The sequence below is a fragment of the Polyergus mexicanus genome, unplaced genomic scaffold (assembly GCF_030449975.1).
Source record: "Polyergus mexicanus isolate NDT 795.1 unplaced genomic scaffold, iyPolMexi1.0 SCAF_1, whole genome shotgun sequence".
Taxonomy (NCBI): Eukaryota; Metazoa; Arthropoda; class Insecta; order Hymenoptera; family Formicidae; genus Polyergus; species Polyergus mexicanus.
In genome coordinates, this window is record NW_027223321.1 from 2853995 (window position 1) to 2871941 (window position 17947).

Below are 17947 nucleotides of genomic sequence, written 5' to 3' on the forward strand. Positions count from 1 at the left end.
AATTGGTTTTCGCTCGCAGGGAAATACCGTCGACCAACAGCAGCGCGTTTCATAAGAAAATAAAAAAAACTTATAGGTAAGTAAAAGACAAACTAATGAACAATACTGACGAGAACATCAAGCGATTCCTCGATTTTAATCGCGCACGCGATGATCGATTATAGAATGTCGCGAGATATTATTGTTTCAATTGATAAGGACAACTATACTTATATTAATGTTTAAATTTTGTCACATATATTGATTAATTAATTATTATTAATTACTATTTTAAAACAGCTTTTTTTTTTTTTTTTTTTTTTTTTTAGATTGTAATGTCGGTTATAATACATATATAAAGATTGAAAAATTGAAAAATTTGCATTTACATTTAAAGTAATATTGCGATTTACTTGTGATATTATTTTATTGTTATTAATTAAAATAGTTTTTAAGTTTTATCGATTATTAATATTAATTGCTTTCTTTTAACTGCAAATGAAGTTTGCATGAATTGTGAGATCATCATTTTACACATGCATGCAATAAAAATGTATCTTTTTTACACATGAATATTCAAGTGAATGCATGAATTTGTTTACAGCGCTTGCTGCGTGAACAATTTCCTAGACGATAGCAAAAAACTGTTGCAACAAAATCAAGAAAATAGTAATTAGACTAAAGTGCATCTTAATAAACGACCAGGAACGCACACGCATTGTGTGATATCTAAAAATATATTTAGTAATAGTGAGAATGATTAGAGGTGCATACAAAATAAAGTGCATATTTTTTATCAGTCAAGTGTAAAGTTGAAACAAATGAAAAAGTCCTTTCCTGTTGCTGAAATAGTGCTCGTCATTTTCAACATCGTCAACACAACGATATGGTAAGACGTTATACATATATATATAAGACACATAAATTTTTACCTTAAAAAATTATTCAATTTTTTGGACGAACATTTAATATTTCGCGTTATCTTATCTCTGAAACGTTATCATATTTTTTTCAACAATTTTCAGAATTTTCAGTAATATCTAAGTCTTTTTATTTGCGAAACTTATTTTTGTTTAATTATGATTTATTAATAAAATCCGCAAGAGTAGATGAAATATATTGTTACACGTTGTACGGACTTCCGTTTTAAGATATGATAAATAGATAATAATAATTCCGGTATGATCAAAGTTTATTCTTTGAATGAATAAGAATGCAAATACTGGAGATATCGAACAAGTTTATGTAACTCAATGTGATAAAGATGGATTATCGATACATTTATCACAACCGCTCCTTCAATCTACGGTATTTTCGAAAAGTGCATAGAGCGCGAAAATATTTTCCGCTGAATCTCATTTCTTGATATGATGCAAGAAATGTTACTTTAAAATAAAAACAATAAAAATTGTTATTAGCTGACTATAGAAGAAGCTATTAAAGAGAGAGCCCACGTTTAACGATCGTAGCCTTTGTCCGAGGTGTAAATTTTTTTCTACCAAGGACGGTAATATTAGCGCTTCCCATCTTAATCAACGTTTAGTTCCACGCCGAGCGTTCTTGCAACTCGTGCTTACCTTCGCGACAGGAACGTAGAATGTGATGTGGAATTGTTTGAGTAAAGAAACTTCATCGTACACAACACAAAAAAGTGCTAAATATTTGTGTTTGTCGGTGAGTCAATGAAAAAAAAAAAAAAAAAAAAAAAAACCTGTAATCAAAACCAGTTTCACGTCTCATTTTCATTATTATTAAATAAATAGATAATAACAATTAATTGTAATAAATTATTGATAAAAAAAGAAGATATTTACACTCTATCCTCTGATTTCTCATACACTTGACATAATACACGTAAATATTTCTTATCTAATCTCGTATAATTTTACGGTACATGCTATTATTTTTTTCAATAAAAAAATCACGTTTTTGTCACGTTTTCACGCAATTAATCGAGACTCATTGCCATTGCCATTATATTATCATACTCGTTTTTATGAATGATCTTGCTGCCGGTTGCCGGTGCGGCCGAAGCAAGACGACCGCCATACTTCACATCTTCCAATGGAATGCCCAAGGTTAAAGCTATCCTATCTCTCACGTAATAATAAGCGCCTTGATTCCTGTGCTCCTCTTGCAGCCACATGATCTGCGCACGCATATAATTATTTTTAGTTCCAATTAAATGGAAAAACTTGCAGATAAAATCCAAGGCGTTTAAATCGTCTCCTGTATTGGCTCTTATTTGCCAGTTTTTCTACTTAATTGTTAGTATTCTGAGTCTATTGCTGTTATTATTATTTTTACTTTATCGCAACTTTAGAATTCAACTTCGTAAATCGAATTTTTTTGCCATTCGACACAAATAGATAAATGAATTTTAAAATTGCGTGTTATTGTATCAAAAGCTTCTCACTTTGGCTCGCGGAAACTTCGCTATTTCCGCCGCCAAAAGATGATACGGAAAAGGGCACAGCTGCTCGATTCTAATTATCGCTATTTTATCCTCCAGTTGTCTCTCCTGCCGCTCGACGATCAAATCGTAGTATACTTTCCCGGTACAGAGCAATACTTTCTTCACGTTTCCGGGCTTCACGGAAGGATCCGGTAGAACATGCTTGAAAGTTGTATCTGGTCCCATCTCCTCGAAATTCGATATCGCCATTGGATGACGCAGCAATGATTTGGGGGTCATAAGAACCTAAACGGCATGGAAGACGTAATTTTGCACAAAATTTTTTGATAAAATTAAAAATGCTCCATAATATAATATAATAACAAATAAACATAGAAATTGAAAAGACAAAAATTCTTATATGAATCATTTTACAGGCAAATCTCGAAAAGTATGACTAAACTTTGATCTAACATCTTTTTACGATGAAATAAATTTGAAAATAATGAAATTATCAAAAAATGTGATAAGAATCGAAGAACTAACATTATACCTCATGAAAAATAATGTAAATGACATAATTGCATCGTGACTAGACTAATCGCGTTTAAACCGGTCTTTTGCTATCACGTTTAATTTACATCGATAAAAAATGGAAGGTACAAATAAACCGTCTGGAGTATTAAATATTCAGTATAGTCGGTTACGCTCATTCGAACTGACATAAGTGAACGCGTTCCGGAAACGTCGATTTTTTCATCGCGATGTGGCACCTCGCGAATCGCGCAAAACGATTTCATGTGCTACTGGATGCACAGAATGTTTCAGCATTGATATTACAAGCGAATTTTTGCCGAAAGTACTAGGAAAGGGATTAGCAAAAAAATGTTTCAAGCAAGAGTTGTAAAGTCTCGAAGAAAATATTCAGTAGCTGATTTTATTACGGCACTTGTTCTCCCCTCAAGAATTTATATCAATTCATTGATTTGATTGATAGATTTCTTATAAATGTAACATTATAAAAAATAAAAAAAGAACTTGAAGTTGTTGAAACTATTAACACAAAATTGACATAAATGTCAAAAAGAGATAAGGAACTATTAAATCTGTATTGATTTTACTTTTTATTTTTTATTTTTTTTTATCCAAGCATATAACATTTCAAAACCTTGCAACTTTCGCTTAAACGTATTTTGTTCTAAAAGATAGCAATTATAATATATTGCCGTATAAAACGCTGGTGACAAAAACGCTCGGTATATTATATAGACAAAGACTTAACGAACCAACGGTTTTCGAAACGGCATCAGTATCTGCCGACGCAGAAGATGAAACAGATTAGCGGGTGTCGAGGGATTACAGACGATCCAATTTATCTCAAAAAGCTGCCTGGTCATGATCTGCTCGACGGTCTCGCCGGCGGAAGTACCGGTCTCCGTTCCGGGCACGTGAGTACACTCGTCGTCGCACAACTGAAGGAATCTCTCCAATCTGGCGGACGAATGTTCCGGCCCTTGGGCCTCCATGCCATGCGGCAGCATCAACACTAATCCTACCTGCCTACCCCATTTGGCTTGTCCAGAACATAACAGGCAGTCTAGTATGACCTAAACGTCAATTTAATCGTACGACGACCGATTGATATCAATTGGATTAACGCGATCGAAGATAAATCTTTAATTTTAAATTTAATTAATTTAAAATCTTGAATTAAAATATATTGTACTTGAGATCATAGATTAATTATATAACATTTTTATTAAAAAGTAAAAAACAATAATAATAACGAGGAACGTTACCTGACAGGTATTGGAAAAATCGCCGAACTGTGCTTCCCAGAGTGTAAGAGTGTTGTGATTATATGCCGAATACCCCACCTCAAAACCTATTCTCGTCAATCATTCATAAAATATTAATCATCATAATATATCATTACAATTAACTGTTACAATTAAATTCCAAAAGATGAATTAATCTTAAATTTTAATATCTTCATATTTCTTCAATAGTTCTACAATATTTATTTTATTAATAAATAATGCAGCTGTAACATTCTACGCTTACTTTTCAAAAGCTTATCATTACAGTTTTTCTGAACAATAGAATTTAACAGTTTAACATTTCGCGTTAAATAATCACTCATACGCTAATCTAACGTACGGAAAGTCAGACAAATACATATCGTCGAATAAGAGACGGGCAGATCGTAAAAATAGATATAATTATCGCCGCGTATATGACGTAATAATTAATGTTAATCAATTTTTCCTCGAACCTCACTCACCGCATACACCGTATTCCGATAACGACGAATTGGAGACGGTGTATAAAGCTTGCCTGGGAAAAACACCGTGCAGAATATTCTTATAAATCTTATCTCTGCTCTGATCGTGAATGATATGTATACGTTGGGTGAAGGTGCCTCGTTCAACATCTTGCCCGGATAATCTAACGTGATGACCTTCTTTCAATAAACTGAGAAAAGCTAGACATTCCCCCATCGCCCAGTCGATTTGTCGAGACGCCATGAGTTTCGATCGTCTGTCCATTGCTCTGAGTACCTGCGCGCGTAAACTTTTATGTGTTCGTTATTTGGATTAAATCGAACATCGATTAAAGAGAATAAAATTCTAGGCTGAAATTCTGCGAAATTCTGTAAATCCAAAAATGTATTTTTTCCTTTCAAAAATATCTGCAAAGATGGATGGTAGATTTCTGGGATAATTTAAATAAATATGAATAAGAATATACTTTTTTGAACTTCAAAGTCCACGATATTTGCATATTTTACGACTAACTTGAAGATGTGCCTCTATATCAGTCGGTGGAGTAGATATAGCATTGCATATCGTCTTGATAGTCGTTAAATCGATACCAGTCGGAGGTATCAGACGTTTCGGACTCTGATTCGAAAAGAATTCAGTCCAGGGTAAATCATGCCAATCTCTCATCTGCATCGAGCTAATGGTTTGCGCTTTTCTGAACTCTTCCTCGCAATGATTTATGTACTTTTCCTTTTCCTATCCATAGAGGAAATTTATGAATTTAAAATTACAGATAACGATTAAATAAGCTAATTATTGCGAGGTTTTTCCGAACTTCTTTTGCAAAAGCCTCCGTTATCACGCCTTCCTTAAGAAGCTTATCGCTGTATATAGAAAGAACACTGGGATGAGCCTTTATGCGTTTATACATGAGCGGTTGAGTTAGCATCGGTTCGTCCATTTCATTGTGCCCTTGTCTTCGATAGCCAACGATGTCCAATACTACATCGTTATGAAAGGTGGCCCTGATATAAAATATAATTTTTTCGCCAATTCTTGGAATAATATTCAATCCTCTTCTTCAGAATAAATAATATATTATAAACAATTTTGCCGCAGCAACTGTTACCAATAGATTACTTGTCGAATTTAGATAATTTTCTCTCAGACAATATTTTCTAAAAAATTCGTCATTTATTTTTGTAATATTTCAATTTTTAATACAAAACGTGTTAGACGTGTTGACTAGAGTCTCAAACAAATATCTATAGTAATATATTAATAAGAATAAGTTTATGTTTCGTAAATCAAAAATTCTTGAAATTGATTCTATAACGATTCTACTGTTTTTTTTTTTAAAGTTTTATTTGTCAAAACTTTTCAAATTTTAGTATTTTAAATATCTTCTCCAACTTCAATAACGTTTCAGCAAAGATTAAATATTTCAAGTAATTTTTTATCAAGAAACGATAGGATAAAAATTAAAAATTAAACCTTATCTATATCGCGATTTACCGATACTCGCTGGCCACCTTGCTACAGTAAATCACTAAATCGGGATCATCAGCGTGTATATGAAAAATAGGAGCGTTAACAACGTGAGCCACATCCGTACAGTGTGCGCTAGATCGTGAATATCTTGGATCGGTTGTAAAACCAATCTAAAATCAAATTACATTCATGAATATAAATCTCTAAACAATTTAACATTTATAATTGAAATAGCAATATTGCAATAGTGATATTGCAAAATAAAATAGAGATAATGCAAATATAAATATCGATATTATAATAATTATATATTTAAAAACCTACTTTTTAGCAACATTTTAATTTTGATTTTAGTTTAACTTAGCCTTTTATTTTCCTCATTAAAAAAAAATACAGAAAGAAATAATTAAATTTGAATAAAATTTAATTAATTAAAATATAATAAGACTAGAACTTTCTGATTAATATTTATAGATTTATCTTTACAAAAATTGTCATTAATAATCCCTACTTGATTGTTAATTACGATATGCATGACACCACCCGTCGTATACTCTGGCAGATTGGTGAGATGCATTGTTTCGTAAACGACACCTTGACCGGCAAAAGCGGCATCACCATGAACTAGAATAGCCAAGGATCTTTTGCCCTCTAAAGAAGCCGGTTTATTTGAGAATACTCGCAATCGTTTATTAGAAAATCATGCATTCGCGTCGATACATACGTTTAAAATCACCTTTCTCGACTTGCTCGGCGCGCACACGACCGACTATGACCGGATCGATTGCTTCCAAATGCGAGGAATTTGCCATTATAGAAAGAAACATTGTTTTCTTAGTTCTATAAATCGGCATAAATAAATAACGATATAATAAACGTCGCTAACTTTACTTAAAAACTTAAAAAATAAGCAAAAAGAACAAAGATTTTAAAAATGATGCTCGACATATCCATATTAATGCTGTAAATAAATTTTACATAATGTGACATATAATTCCTTTCACCTCTCTAACAATTTTTCCGAATGCGTCCCGAGATGATATTTAACGTCACCGGAACCGAACCCCTCCAATGCAATCGGATTGAACTGAGTGAACAACTGACTCATTGGTTTCGAACATACGTTTGCCAAAGTATTCAGACGACCGCGATGGGCCATTCCAATGACTACAGTTTCCACCCCTAACAAACGTATTATTTATGAAAGCTCAAAGATAAGTAATAAGTTTCAGATTCATCTGTCGGTTAAAGTTTAACAATTTGTTTATCACCATTTAACGCCGATGTTTCCATACATTCCGCCATAGCCGGTATAAACGCTTCGCAACCTTCTAGCCCGAATCTCTTCTCCGTTCCGTATTTTCTCGCTAGAAAATTCTCGAAACTCACGGCTCTCATGATATTCATCCAGATCCACTTCCGGTGCTCCGCGGGCAATTCCCAAGCGCCTGGTATTTCAAACTTTTCCCTCAACCAATCTAACTGATGAAAGGCATCTTCAATATATTTCGTATAGCTTTATATGCGAAATATTCTTTCTACGATCTCAGAACTTAATTATCGGCTATTGTATGTATATTTTATGAAAAATTATTTTTATTGATAAATAACTAATGACTTATAACAAAAATGAAAAATTTTTCGATTAAGTGATAATTAAAATCATTTAAATTCTCGTAATGCAATCCAAACAATTTTTTTCTCATTTAAGTTTCTCTTTCCTTCCTCAATTTTCACATAATATATATTTCCGGCTCGTATCTTCGTATTAATTGCAAAATTATAATTTGATTTTCGATTAGATACTTAATCTAATCGTAAGTATACAGAATATTACAATGATAGAATAAATTCGCAATCTAATCTGTTACACAGCATTTATACTGTCGCGAAATATCGCGCGTTCAAGTACAAAATGCATACTTGCGTAACAACACTTCCTGCGATAATGAAATTCTAATTAGACACGACTCGCGCGTACCACATTGAGATCATGAATGTACGTATATTCCAGGCCCAAATGACCACAGTAGATTTTATTGAGCCTCATCAGTATCTCTCGCAATGTTAATTTTTCCTTGTCGCCACCGATAACGGTCAAGGAACCGAGAGGGAATTCCTTATTCATATCCGCTTCCGTCATGCCCTTAAGATGCTGTCGCACCACAATTGCCGGTGGCAAATTCGCGGTGCCCTGCAGCTTCGCCGACTCCGGATTCTGTATGCCCAACGGATCTGTATCGGCTATAAGGTGCCCACGTGCCTTGAGCGAATAAAATAAGTCTCAATAAATGTATAAAATAGTTATATACGGCGCTTGTTTGCGAAATTTATTTTTGAGAGACGTACCTGATAAGCGCGGATCGTGGCATTGATACGGAGTGCATCGATTATATATTGATTACCCTGATCATCTGATTTCCCCCGAACGGAGAATTTTTTTGGAAACGACGGTTCTATTATATAAGCATACGAAAAAACGTATGTATGATTAACTAGACAGGCAGATTAGTTATTGTAGTATATCTAGGCAATTCACAAAATACATTTATTTAGCTACTATATTGCATATGTGTCACATGTATATACTACTTATATAAAATAATAAAATATAAATATAAAGTAATAAATGTATTACAAAGCACACAATTATACATATATTAAACTTGAATTCATTTTTATAAATTACTATATTAAATTAATAAATTAATAAAAAATATAAATCAGTAAAATATATTTTTATTCTATTATTTTATAACATTTATAATTTTTTATGCAAACTTTTATTATTATAAATTATTGTATTATAAATGTAAAAGTTATTACACGTTAATTAAACAACATCTAAAAAATTCAGTTTTATTATTAATAATATTTTTTTAAATTTCAGACACCGATAAAAGAAAATCTTTATATAAAATACAATATTTATATTATTCTACATTATATATAAATTACGATAAAATTGAAATCAATATTACACTTGTGTGTAATATCGATTATTTATTCTAACCGCAATTGTCCGAAAATGATCTCATCGTGTGGATCTTAAATAGAATTCATCAAAGCAGACTCACTGTTCGATTGTCCTTCTAATTTCGATGTCATTAATTTAGGGGATGAACTGACGCGAACCGAACTGGATTTAGCATGAGAATCTTTCGAGCTTTTCGTGTGGATCAATTTGAAATATAAGTCCCACGAGGAACTCACAGATTTCTGATCCTCGAGCCATGCCTTGTACATGTAATCCAAGTATTGGCTATTGCTCATGTTAAGCATGTTATCCTTCTTATCGCCATTATCGCGTTTGCAGCATACTAGATCCTTGTGAAATTGCTTGATAATGGATTTAGGAAATTTATTCTTGTATTTAGGATTTTTCCAGTTTGAGTGCAGATAACGTACGAATTGCTGGTATAAATACGACGCGACGAATCGTGTACTTTGATAAGGTTGTAGTTTCGCGTACATTGCCCCCCCATTTGTTGCTGCAGCGCAAACGAGTGTCAGAGATGTGGTACCACGCGTGAAAAATAGAAAGTTAAACAATTTTGGATATTTGATTTTGCGAACAAGTCAGACAAACAGATAATTTATTTATATATATAGTATCGCTTTACGTCATTGTGACTTTTGATCGCGATTAATTTTCGACTTCTAAGACCCGCATTCACAGTTGTAATTAGAATTCGCGATTAATCTTTGTTTTCGGATGAGAATTGGACTTGAAAACAAGTTCACGTCTCTTACCGTAGTCTCGCAATCGTTAGAAATTGCAATCAAAGCGCGATTTATGCGTATAAACTTCTTAAATTTATTTATTTGAGGTAATATTTCTTTTTTTTTTTTTGTTTACATATAGGGTGCTACATCTTCAGTGTTTAGCGATCACAGAATCGTGAATATTAATCCTACAAATGATCCATTAGAAACACATTTTACCAACAATCACATCAAATCGCATAAGGTATATCTCGCGTGTGTGCTTTTTTTCTATTTTAAAATAATATTATTCTAGTATTTTATTTTAAAATAATATTGAAAAATATATTTCAATTGTATATAAAAATTATTATAGTATCTTAACGTCATATTCCGCTGACGTTTTAAAATAATTATCATAATTTCTAAAACTTTTGCACATATCTAAAAATATTTTAGCGATATATTAATATTATCTCCGTAATCTACAGTACACAATATGGAACTTCATTCCAAAGAATTTCTTCGAGCAGTTCCGGCGAATAGCGAATTTTTATTTCCTGCTAACTACAATAATCACGCTTTCGATAGACTCACCTATTTCGCCCATAACCAATGCCTTGCCTTTATCATTCGTTATCGTGGTGACCGCATGTAAACAGGGATACGAAGATTACTTGCGCTATAAGACGGATCAACGAGATAATGAGAGATCAGTTAATGTGATCCGCAACAAATGTACACAGGTTCGTTGCCGCGTTATTTATGATAAATATAATATCGTAATTTAAACGCTTTATTAATTTTAACATAATAAAAAAATTGTTTAATGCTATTTTCTAAAATTTATGATTTTCAAATTAAAATTATAAAATGTGGAAAATATTTCTAACGATTGAAATGCTCGTGTTAAATCTGCTCTTATGTTTTATATGTAAATAATATATGATATTTATAGAATATATATTGCGAGCAAATAGTGGTAGGTGATCTCGTAAAAGTATCTCGGGATGAGGATGTGCCATGTGATATCGTACTTCTTTATAGCGAGACTCCCGGATGTTGTTATGTCACGACATCTAATCTCGACGGAGAAACAAATCTAAAGGTAATCTACATATTTAAAGATTAGACATGACATGTCCTTTCCTCTGATAAAACTTATAATACAATCAAAAATCTTTTTAATATTTAAATTATCATATATTTCTGATTGTTATAAGATTATAATTTTTTTAGACGTTGAATGTTCCGAAAGTGGTCTCGAAAATATCGCTTTCGCATATAGTGGCTATGAAAGCAACAATTACGTGTCAACATCCTTTGGCAAATCTTTATAATTTCCACGGCAAGCTTGAGATTAACAATGGCAGCGAAATAACGAACGGGCATTTGACGATAGATAATCTCTTGCTGCGTGGATCGAGGCTAAAAGACACCGAATATGTGGTTGGTTGTGCAGTTTATACCGGACAGGATACAAAACTGTCACTCAATTCAAAGATAGTCAGTAATAAATTCTCCACCGCCGAGAAGTAATTAATTAAGCTTTACTTATATATAAAAATAAACAACTGATATTACTATTTGCTTTCGCTAAATCTGCTTGCATTTTTGCTATCACAATTGCTATATTTTCAAGAGAAACTTAAATTATATATTTAAGAAATATTATTTTTTTTTTATTTAGAATAGAGATTGCTGTTTAGATTTATACTTATCCAAATATTATATTATTTGCAGATCAATCAATAAATATCTTATTGTATATGTCGTGATACTGTTGATTGAAGTATTAGTATCTATTATACTGAAGATATACGTTGAATCCTATGAAAAATGGGACAGTTATTTCGGTCCATCACCTGAAATCAATTTTTCTACGCTGATTGCGGATATTCTGAGCTTTCTTATCTTATTTAATTACATCGTACCGATATCATTATATGTTACTGTCGGTGAGACATTTCTATTTGACATTTCTATCTAAGTCTTCTTTCTTATCATAAAAAGCTTTCTATTTTGAAATAAAATTATTTAAATTTTTTTCTCCTATCTCTCTTTCTCTCATTCCTTTGAAATTCTGAATATGAATATGAAAAATATATATTTATAAAATACATTCGAATTAAAAATCCACATAAATATCGACGAAGATTTGCGTATATTTTTTCAGAATTACAAAAGTTCTTCGGCTCGTTATTTTTCGCCTGGGATTTGGACATGTACGATGCGGCCAACGATCAGCCAGCACTCGCCAACACGTCGGACTTGAACGAAGAGCTTGGCCAGATCGAATATTTATTTACTGACAAGACCGGTACGCTCACTGAAAATTTGATGATATTCAGAGGTTGCTCGATCGATGGCAACATATACATGGAGAAAGATTGCGACGGGAATCTTTATCTATTGCCATCAAGCGGGAACGAAGATGAAGCTGTCAAACTAACGTCATGGGAGGTAAAATCCATGCGAACTCAAAAAAAAAAATATAATATTGATTATTATTATGTATAAAAAAATAATAATTTTAATATTATTACTATAATACTCGATTATAGGAAAACATCTGGCACTTTATGATAAGTATATCGCTATGTCACATGGTCCAAATCGCACCGCCGAGCCTTCGTCCCGATATCGTAGCCAAACGCACTTCATTTCGCGAAAGCTTCAGATTAAAAAAAATCACGAGGGTCAACAGTTCGTTGATGATGCATCCGGATTTACCGCAATATCAGGTATAAAAATAACTCGCGTATGCAAATATCAAATTTGCGATGTTTAACCAATGCTAATGTTTATCTACGAAGAAGCGTAAACACATGTGCGCGATTAACTCTGTATAAAGATATGTACAAATACATGTAACATATGGCAGGCAGCATCGGCAGATGAGAAGGCACTAGTAGAGGCAAGTGCCAGATGCGGTGTTATTTTTCAGAAGGGTACCAACGAGGAAATGTATATTCAGATTAACAAAAACGTGATGGTTTTCCAAAAACTAGAGATACTAGAGTTCACTTCTGGTACGTATGCAAATACACGGTACGGTTTGAAAAATCAGAATAAATCAATATTAAACACAATAATGAATTAAATAACAATTAAATATCACATATATAATAAAATAATTAGTAAAATAATTATGTCACTCGAATAATTATCCAAACATTATTCATAAATTACATATAATCATTAATCATAAACAAGAATTAAATTATCATTATTTGAAGACTAGAGGGATAAATATTATTAATATTATGTATTTTGAACAGAACGAAAGAGAATGTCGATAATAGTGAAAGATTCGGCAAATGATATTTGGCTGTATTGTAAGGGTGCGGATTCATCTGTTCTTCCATTGATCGTGCAAGGGAAGGTTCAAGAAGCTTCCCTTCATGTTGCCGATTTCTCCATGGTATGTTGGTCTCGGCATGATACAGTATGAGATCAATCCAATTTAGAAAGCAAAATTTATCTGATTACAAACAAATGCTTAACATTTCTTTTTTCTTTGGTTTTAATATTATATTATAGAATATAATACATATATATTTATTTTTGTTTTTTCAGATTAAACAAATTTTATACTGTATATTCTATTATATTATAGAATTTATCTCTCTCTCTCTCTCTATTAAAATATCTCTTAATTCTTTTTCAGAGAGGCTTGCGAACATTGGTTATAGCGTATAAAAAGATGGATCAATCTGAATACAATAGGCTGTCGGGAAACATCGAGCAGGCGAGACAAATGATCGGGACAGAGAGAGAAACGCATATGACACGTGCGTACAATCTTATGGAGAGCGAACTTACCTTGCTCGGAGTAACTGCAGTGGAAGATCGTCTACAAGACGATGTGCAAGAAACCTTGGAATGCTTACGAGTCGCTGGAATAAAAGTTAGTTTATTATATCGTCTTTATACAAATCATTAATCGTTAACCCATTACTATTTATCTATCAAATCACATATCGGTTTTATCACAACCAATATATATATATAATCGAATTTTAAAATTATATTATTCTTTTCTAAGCTATATATCCTCAAAAGTATAATTTCATATATATTATATTTATCCTGTTTAATTTTTATTTTTTACAAAAAATGCATTAAATATGTGGTGTATGTCTTTCTTAAATTTCTAAAAAGATTTTGAAAGATGGAATAATTAATTGAAAAAATAATTAACTAAATTAACTGCGAGAAGAATAATATTCAACTTCGTGAATCTTTTGTGTTTAGATATGGGTACTTACCGGAGATAAAGCAGAAACTGCGGAGAACATTGCTTTTCTCTGCGGTCACTTTAAAAAGGGTACCGAAGTTTTAAGACTGATGGAAGAGACCTCAGGACAATCCTGTTTCCTGATGCTTACTACTTTCGAGTTAGTGTGCAGCTTATATGCCCAAAATTTTATTTTCTCTTTATATCAGTTGTGTTATCTGCTTAACTACTCATATTATTTCTTACGCACTAACTGCTCACACATACACACACATACAATACAGATTCTGCCAAAATATCTACACAAATAATTTTTCATAAAACTGAAATTAGTAAAAATGTTGTTAATTAAAGCAGTGCTAAGATTCATCAAAAATCAGTGAATATTTCATTGATTTTCAGTGAAAATACTCATACTTTGTCTTTTGTATATAAATATAAATATATATATATATATATTTCTAATTATTGCAGTAAGAGAAATTTCACTGAAAAATCGATTATTACCACTGATTCTTTTTATTTTTAGTGAGGCGTCAGTGTTTTCAGTTTATACTTATAACTAAAACCGTTGCTTATTAATGATAATATATTGAGATTCCATTTAAGAAAGTAAAATATATTAATCCTACATACAATATTGTTTCTATTTTACAGCCGCAAAGTGAAATTAGAACCGCACAAGCAATATGGTTTGATAATAGATGGTACGAGCTTGGCGGCGACCTTACGAAATTGTCCTGGATTATTGAAATCCATCGGAATGGCCTGTGAAGCGGTTGTCTGTTGCAGATTGACACCGTTGCAAAAAAGCGAGGTACGATTACTCGATATAAATACTTGATATATCATTAAAAAAATATATTAAATATATTAAATCCGATACAGATTGTGCATCTGATAAAAACTGCACAAAGTCGGCCGCACACCGCGGCCATCGGCGACGGCGGTAACGATGTCTCGATGATACAGGAAGCTCATGTGGGAATCGGAATATTGGGAAAGGAAGGTCGCCAGGCGTCGATATCCGCCGACTTTGCTTTCACAAAGTTTATGTATTTGAAAAAAGCGTTGTTAGTGCACGGCCATTGGTATTATTTACGCATCAGCATCTTGATGCAGTATTTCTTTTACAAAAATGTAGTATTTATAACGCCACAGGTGCTATTCGGCATTCACAACGGTTTCTCTACGCAGGTGAGAGGATAATAATATCCTGTGTTTTCGTTCTGTCGAAAAAATCCTTGGTGTGTTATATTTACGTTACGTAAATAAATTATCTTTTATTTCGCATATCACATGTCATTTTTATTTTTGTATTTAATAGCCCTCTAAAATATATCGACAATATTTCTTTACGATTGGGTTAATAAACAAAATTGTTACATATTTAATCCTTGTTATAATTTTTTTATAAATTTTAATTATCGAATAATTTAAAAACCATATATCGTATAATATAAACTAACAACATATATTATTCTATATATTTTTATAGGAACTATATGACGGTGTATTTCTAATGTGTTTTAACTTGATATTCACGTCACTACCAATATTACTGTACGGATTATTGGAACAGGATCACAGTGCGGAAAAGCTTATGCGACATCCGTATTTGTATAAACTTAATAAAAAAAATTATTTAATGTCGAGGAAACAGTTCATGGTATGGCTGCTTTTAGGTTCGTATACGCAGAGAGTTTAATAATTTTCTTTTTTTTTTTCAGCTAATATAAAATTTATTTTCTTTAAATAAAGATAATAAAACATTAATATATAAAAATTATTTGTTATATGCCATGACGTGTTACTTTTTTATAGAATTAGTCCAACACATCGATAGACAGATACTGACTTCCTTATTATTTTTTAGGATTATGGCATACAGGAATAACATATTTTATAATATATTGTATCTCATACATCAATCCAACGTATTTATACGATAATACGCCGGTTGGACACTGGACTTATAGTACATGCATTTTTCATATAGTCACTTTGCTAGCAAACTTACAGGTACATATACATAATAGTGGCGTTATATAATATGTAGATTAAGCTCGTTGATTTGAATCATCTAATTCAGATTAAAAAAACAATACACTTGAGTATTTTATATGCTTCATCGCGTATAAGAAAAATTTTATTATCTTAACAGTTGAAACCTTTTAATCGGATTCTTATCTTTCGAATCAACGATCTAGTATAGATGTTACAATAAATTATACAATCACGTATCATTGATGACAATAATATTATTTCAGATTTTGTTGCGTAGCTCGTATTGGACACTTCCATTAGTTCTAAGCGTAATACTTTCCGAATTAGTATTCTTCCTAAGCGCATTTTGCTATTCAGTTATAAATGTGTAAGTATAAATTCATATTATCGGAGAAGTTACGATGATTAATAATTACCATAGATTATATTTATAAAGAAAAATAATTTCTATCTGAAAATAGTTGATTACAATCGTTTTTTCAGGAGATACGATGGCGATATGTTAGGAGTCTTTCAAAAATTATTAATGTCACCCTCATTCTGGTTAATTACCATAATCGTAGTCGTTGTGTGCTTAACGCCTGATTATTTATTACTCACATATGACAGTTACAGACCAATGAAAATTCTACGAAGAAACGAGGAATCCCCACAACCTCTCAGTTGTAGCGATGACTACAACGAACGCAGTTCCTCGCAAACGGTAATAATAATAAAAATATTTAATAAAATTAGATTCTCTCTCTTTCTCTCTCTCTCTCTCTCCCTATCTCTCATTTCTTTCTTTAAGTTTTTGTTCACACACCAATATTATAAACTATGCCTCTTATTTTATTTGATCTGCATTCATCTAATTTCTTAAATTCAATATTTTCCAATTATTTTTAAAGATTTTTAGTTAATTAAATAATTATTAGTTAATTAAATTGAGAAATGTTTACAATGTCATTAAAGAAAGTAAATTATTACCAGGGACACCGCATATTTCAGAGAGGTAGTCTCTCGTTTCAAAAAACGGAATAATATATGCTGGAAAAACTGTTGCTTCGATCGGTTCAATATTATTCATGCAAACAAAGAAGTCCAATGATTATTTTAGCATCTTATTTCCTTTCATATCAGCGATATAATTTAAGTTGCTAATACGATTACATCATCAAATGAACTTAGTCGTTATATATATATATATATATGTATATGTTGGCGAATTCAGTCAAAACTTCGACATAAATTACAAGATTAATTGTATTGCTATCAATGGATATCGCTATCATTTTTCTCATTTCTATAATTTTTAAACAAGCCTGAGAATGTACCATATATATATAGACATTTTCTATATTTATTAACAATATAAAAATAAGACTAATATATAATATATTAATAATAAAGTAGGAAAAAAACACTTTTTTGCAATTATTAAATTAAACATTATCCTTGCAAATTATTACTAGTCGTTATAATTAACTTTTGTATACAAACATAGATAACGATATATGTATTATAAAGCCACATGTACAATATATATATATAAGGCATAAATAAATAATGATTACAAGAAAATAGATAAATAATCATTATTTGTAGAAAATTCACAAACAAGTATATTTAAAATGTATAACAGTTTAACACTAAATCAGCGAATTCTTAACAAACTCAAAAACAAATATCTATAATTAAATTATTTTATAAGAAAGTTCTATATAGAAATAAGTAATGAAGCTTGTGTACGGCATCTCTATCGTAATATAATAATGTTGTATGTGTTAAATATCAATACATTGTTCTTGTAATGACAATATAAGAAATGTATGCGATAAGCAAACAACGAAACTGTGATTTCTTCGAGTCCCGATAAACTGCATA

General features: G+C 31.6%; 1 protein-coding gene across 8 annotated transcripts; it reads left to right on the forward strand.

Moving 5' to 3' along the window:
- Nucleotides 1-17616, forward strand: LOC138945229 (phospholipid-transporting ATPase IF). Of its 8 annotated transcripts, XM_070316619.1 has the most exons (22): nt 1-76; nt 584-868; nt 2492-2698; nt 2812-3822; nt 9995-10099; nt 10326-10580; nt 10793-10942; nt 11074-11369; nt 11578-11792; nt 12011-12297; nt 12399-12578; nt 12719-12866; nt 13116-13258; nt 13505-13744; nt 14092-14234; nt 14732-14891; nt 14963-15271; nt 15573-15759; nt 15951-16096; nt 16345-16448; nt 16565-16784; nt 17054-17616. In XM_070316619.1, the coding sequence occupies exons 4-22, from the start codon at nt 3703-3705 to the stop codon at nt 17102-17104; spliced, it is 3459 nt and encodes a 1152-aa protein (XP_070172720.1). In that variant the 5' UTR covers nt 1-76; nt 584-868; nt 2492-2698; nt 2812-3702; the 3' UTR covers nt 17105-17616. The 8 variants fall into 8 exon arrangements, with proteins under 8 accessions (XP_070172720.1, XP_070172729.1, XP_070172759.1 ...); XM_070316602.1 differs by lacking the exons at nt 1-76; nt 584-868 and adding an exon at nt 1575-1653; XM_070316649.1 differs by lacking the exons at nt 1-76; nt 584-868 and adding an exon at nt 1575-1653 and having other exon boundaries at nt 10497-10580.
- The last annotated feature ends 331 nt before the right edge of the window (nt 17617-17947 follow it).

Excerpts from the sequence above, each read along its gene's own strand:
- LOC138945229 (XM_070316619.1), top strand. The coding sequence starts at position 3,703 with ATGAAACAGATTAGCGGGTGTCGAGGGATTACAGACGATCCAATTTAT. Across the intron at positions 10,581-10,792 it reads TCCGCAACAAATGTACACAG|AATATATATTGCGAGCAAAT; the intron begins GTTCGTTGCCGC and ends TGATATTTATAG. Across the intron at positions 15,760-15,950 it reads CATGGTATGGCTGCTTTTAG|GATTATGGCATACAGGAATA; the intron begins GTTCGTATACGC and ends ATTATTTTTTAG.